Here is a 3999-nt window from a genome sequence, read left to right on the forward strand (position 1 = left end):
ATCGAGTACTACGAGAACTTCCTGGAGGACAAGGCGCTCATGATCGCCATGGAGTACGCCCCAGGTGGGCCCTGATCACCCCCAGCGCCTGCTGCTGGTTCCTTGGCAGGTCCAGGGGGGATGCCAAGCCCTCAGCTCTTCCGTAGCCCCATGTCTTCCTCCTTGTAAAGATCCTGTACCTTGAGACTCCCAAAGAGTCCAGACACATCTCTCTTGAACAGACGTTTTTGCAGAAAGGATCTGGATGTCTTGGTGGACACCGAGTTGGCCGTGAGCTCTGGCACAGGTTGTCCAGGAAGGTTGTGGAGTCACCATCCTTGGTGACCTATCAAAAGATAGGTTGTGGTCCTGGGCAATCAGCTGTCGATGACCCTGCTTGAGAGGGGGACTGGACCAGATGACTTCCCAAGATCCCGTCCAACTTCAGCCATTCTGTGATTCTGTGGTTATATACCTTATACCTGCTAATCATATCCAAAAGAGATTTCTGATAAATGTGCTGCCATCTGCCCCTGGCTTAAGTTTCACATACATTTCCTTGTGTCAGCTCTCGGTCAGCTCTGTGTGGGAAGGCGTGATTTGTAACAAGATTTGCTGTGGAGTTTAAGACGAAATCAGCATTTGTGTGAGAGTTTGTTAGAAGTTGTATGTGAGCCCTGAATCCGGACCTCCCCTTCTCAATAGGGGCCTCTCTGTGCCACGTGGCCCCTTGGACTGCAAGAATTCGCTTTTGCAGAACAGGCTTATCTTGTTCTGCTCTCAAGGTTTATGTCTTTCTCCAAGAGCTGTAATTTTAGTGTTTCTTTTCCTGCTGCCTTTGACAATATGTCAACAGTAACTTCCCTCTCCCTGTTTGTCTGTCCCACCAACTGTACTACCGTTGTTCTCTGCATGATCTCAGGGGCATTGGAGGACACACTGTGTGTCCCACCAGGACATACTTTTTCCCAGGTGTTTGACTTGTTAAGATGCTGTAGTTAAACCCTCTGGCTTTTTTTTGCCAGGTTTGCAGTGCCCTGAGCAGCCACCCTTGTCAGTAAACCTTTGCTGTTCTTTGCAGGGGGCACGCTAGCAGAGTTTATCCATAAGCGCTGTAACTCCTTGCTGGATGAGGATACCATCCTGCACTTCTTCGTGCAGATCCTCCTGGCTCTCCACCACGTGCACACCAAGCAGATCCTGCACCGTGACCTGAAGACTCAGAACATCCTCTTGGACAAACATCGCATGATTGTCAAGATCGGAGACTTTGGCATCTCCAAAATCTTGAGCAGCAAGAGTAAAGCCTACACAGTGAGTGGCCTGGCTTTGCAGGGGAACTACTTACCACCATGGCAGCAGGCTGGAAACTCGGGTCTTGCCTCACCATGGTCTCTTAGAAGCTGCTGCAGGTAGCAGGGTTGGAATACTGCTCTGCTCCTTGGAGTTTAGGTGGGCTGATGTCTTCACACCTAAGTTTGCTGCATCTCTGTGGGCTGCAGAAAGGGGAAAAAGATCTGCCTGGGAAAGGATGAGGTGTCTGGACCCACTGATGAGGGTAGGCAGGGTTCCTTCTGCTGTCACAGTGGGAGGGGAGGTATTTGCAGGCTCGTCTGGCACAGAGTTAGCAACTAAATTCCTGCCTGTGTCCTGCCACGCTGCCTTGTCTTAATCTTGTCTCTCTGCTTGAGTCTTGTGTATCATTGCCCATCTGATCTAATCTGACCAGACGTTGATATCACGCTCATTGCTCTTAGCTCTGATTCTCTCGAGTGGATAGGAGCAAAATTGTAGATAATCTCTATATGTGCAAGGGAGGTCACCGGAAAGGCAAATCCTCGTGTTTTTTTACTGAGACTGTCAGGCAGATGTTGACACCAAGGAACAAAGGCCCAGCTCTGCTAAGCTTCGGTTGGTGGGGCTCTAGCCAGCCTGTGCACTGGGCTCTGAACTGAGCCTTTCTCTTTCCACCTCGCTGCCCCAGTTTCACTGCGTCAGGGTAAATTTCTTTGTCTCTTCTAGGTTGTGGGAACTCCATGCTACATCTCCCCAGAACTCTGTGAAGGGAAGCCTTACAACCAGAAGAGTGATATTTGGGCTTTGGGCTGTGTGCTGTATGAGCTCGCCAGCCTCAAGAGGGCTTTCGAAGCTGCGGTAAGAGGGCTGGGGTTTATATGTAGTGCAGCGAGCCGTGGCCTCTTACGAAGGTGAAAATGTGTGCTTGGATCACTCTTCTCACTGAGCCTGGAGGTGTGAAGGCAGAGGGCAGTGCTGAGAACTTCCTGCTCCTTGGCCTCACCTCTGACTGCCCAGCCACTGTACGTCTCTTGTTTTCTCTCCAGAATCTTCCTGCCTTAGTGTTGAAGATCATGAGCGGGACATTTGCCCCAATATCGGACAGATACAGCCCTGACCTGCGCCAGCTCATCCTCAGCATGCTGAACCTGGATCCTTCCAAGAGGCCCCAGCTGAACGAGATCATGGCCCAGGCCATCTGCATTCGGCCCCTTCTGAACCTCTACACTGACGTGGGCAGCGTCAAAATGAGAAGGCAAGTGGTGCTGCCACCTGAGTGACCCTTGGGAGGGGCTGCCACTTCCCACAACGTGTCTGACTGCCTCTGTTACAAGCTCCAAAGAGCACGTTGTGCCTGTGCAGCTCTCCTGCGTTACCGAGCGTGCAGCTGCTGCAGGCAGAGCCAGGCCCAGTGGCTTGGGGCCACGGCAGGTGCCATGGCAGGTGTGGGCTTGTCATCGCAGTAGCAGTTAAGAGAGAGTTGTGAGCTCAGGGGGAAGCGAACTGATGCCAACTCCCCTCTCTCAGGTGGTTTAAAGCACCTCCTGAGGCAATTGTGTGAGCTATTCAGCCGTAGTTTATGCTGTAGCTTTGCCCAGACCTTTCTGTGGTTGAGGGCTCTGCAGGTTCTCTGAAGCCGAGCTGACATTAAGGACTGGGTTTTGGTTTGGCAGGCCTGAAAAACCCTTGGCTCCGGTGCCAACAGTGACCCACAGCCGGACAGGAGGGCGAGTGAGCAGTGCCAGGCCAAGAGGTGAGTCCTGGCACCCTGTGTTCACCACAGCTCCATTCGGAAGAACCCTTTCCTTTGGATGACAGGGAGTTAGAGAGGCACTTCTGGACAGAGGAAGTTTAGAGACATCACCTTCACTGAGCCCTAGAGGATCCCATGGGCACCTTGGCTCTGGGGATCAAGCAGCCCTCTTTCTCCACCTGCCTCTTCTAGGTTTTGAGCCGTTTTCTGCTGCTCCCAGCAAAGGCTGGAAATGAACCGGTGGTGCAGGGCATGTCCCTGTGCAGGACAATGCAGCTGGTGCTGGTAACGAGTAGCTAGAGCTGTCATGGTGCTGCTTACCTCAATCCTGGGATAAGACGCGAGGAGCTGTTGCTATGTGCTTCCCTCAGCCCTGGCTGGGAGCTCCCCAGCAGCCCCTTGCCAGCCTTGGACCAAACTGCTCTGGCTCTGCTGGCTGGGAGGCAACTCTCCTGGCACCAGGCGGGCTGGTGTAATTTAGTTTCCTGTGGCAGGAGAGTTAGAGAGACGTGTTGATGATTTCTCTTTGACCCAAAATAGGCATTCGAAGTGGTTCAGCCAGGACAGGAATCCCTCCTCCGCTTTCATCCATCTACACCTGGGGGAGCGGGATCACCACCCCGCTCCGCCTGCCCATGCTCAACACTGAAGTGGTGCAGGTGTCTGCTGGCAGGACGCAGAAGGCTGGGGTCACCAAATCAGGGCGGCTCATCATGTGGGAGGTGAGTGGGAAGTCCCGCGAGGGGAACCTGGGGCAGGCAGTGGCTGTGGAAGCCTCAGATATGCCGTTTCAGAGGAGGAGATGTTTCTGCTCGCTGCGTAGGCCATGGCACTGCGTCTCCCAGGACCACTGTCTGGTCCAGGGTGTGGGTAACACTGCTAAGCCTGCGGGAAGGGGCTTGTCTGAGTTCTCCAACCCAGCTCTTGCCGCACAGAGGGGCAGCAGCTGCCATGGCTTCTCTCCCGGCGGG

The 3999-nt window shown here is 53.6% G+C and overlaps 1 protein-coding gene across 1 annotated transcript in view; it reads left to right on the forward strand.

The window, feature by feature from the left end:
* Window positions 1-3: 3 nt before the first annotated feature.
* Window positions 4-3999, forward strand: part of NEK8 (NIMA-related kinase 8) — a gene marked incomplete at its 5' end in the record, with an annotated part of 10095 nt that continues 6099 nt past the window's right edge. Inside the window, 6 exons of the mRNA XM_009875288.1 lie at window positions 4-64; window positions 1061-1293; window positions 2002-2133; window positions 2322-2530; window positions 2949-3028; window positions 3569-3786. Coding sequence (XP_009873590.1) covers window positions 4-64; window positions 1061-1293; window positions 2002-2133; window positions 2322-2530; window positions 2949-3028; window positions 3569-3786 — 933 coding nt within the window. The remainder of the gene's footprint in view (window positions 65-1060; window positions 1294-2001; window positions 2134-2321; window positions 2531-2948; window positions 3029-3568; window positions 3787-3999) is intronic.

The sequence above is a fragment of the Apaloderma vittatum genome, unplaced genomic scaffold (assembly GCF_000703405.1).
Source record: "Apaloderma vittatum isolate BGI_N311 unplaced genomic scaffold, ASM70340v1 scaffold28198, whole genome shotgun sequence".
Taxonomy (NCBI): Eukaryota; Metazoa; Chordata; class Aves; order Trogoniformes; family Trogonidae; genus Apaloderma; species Apaloderma vittatum.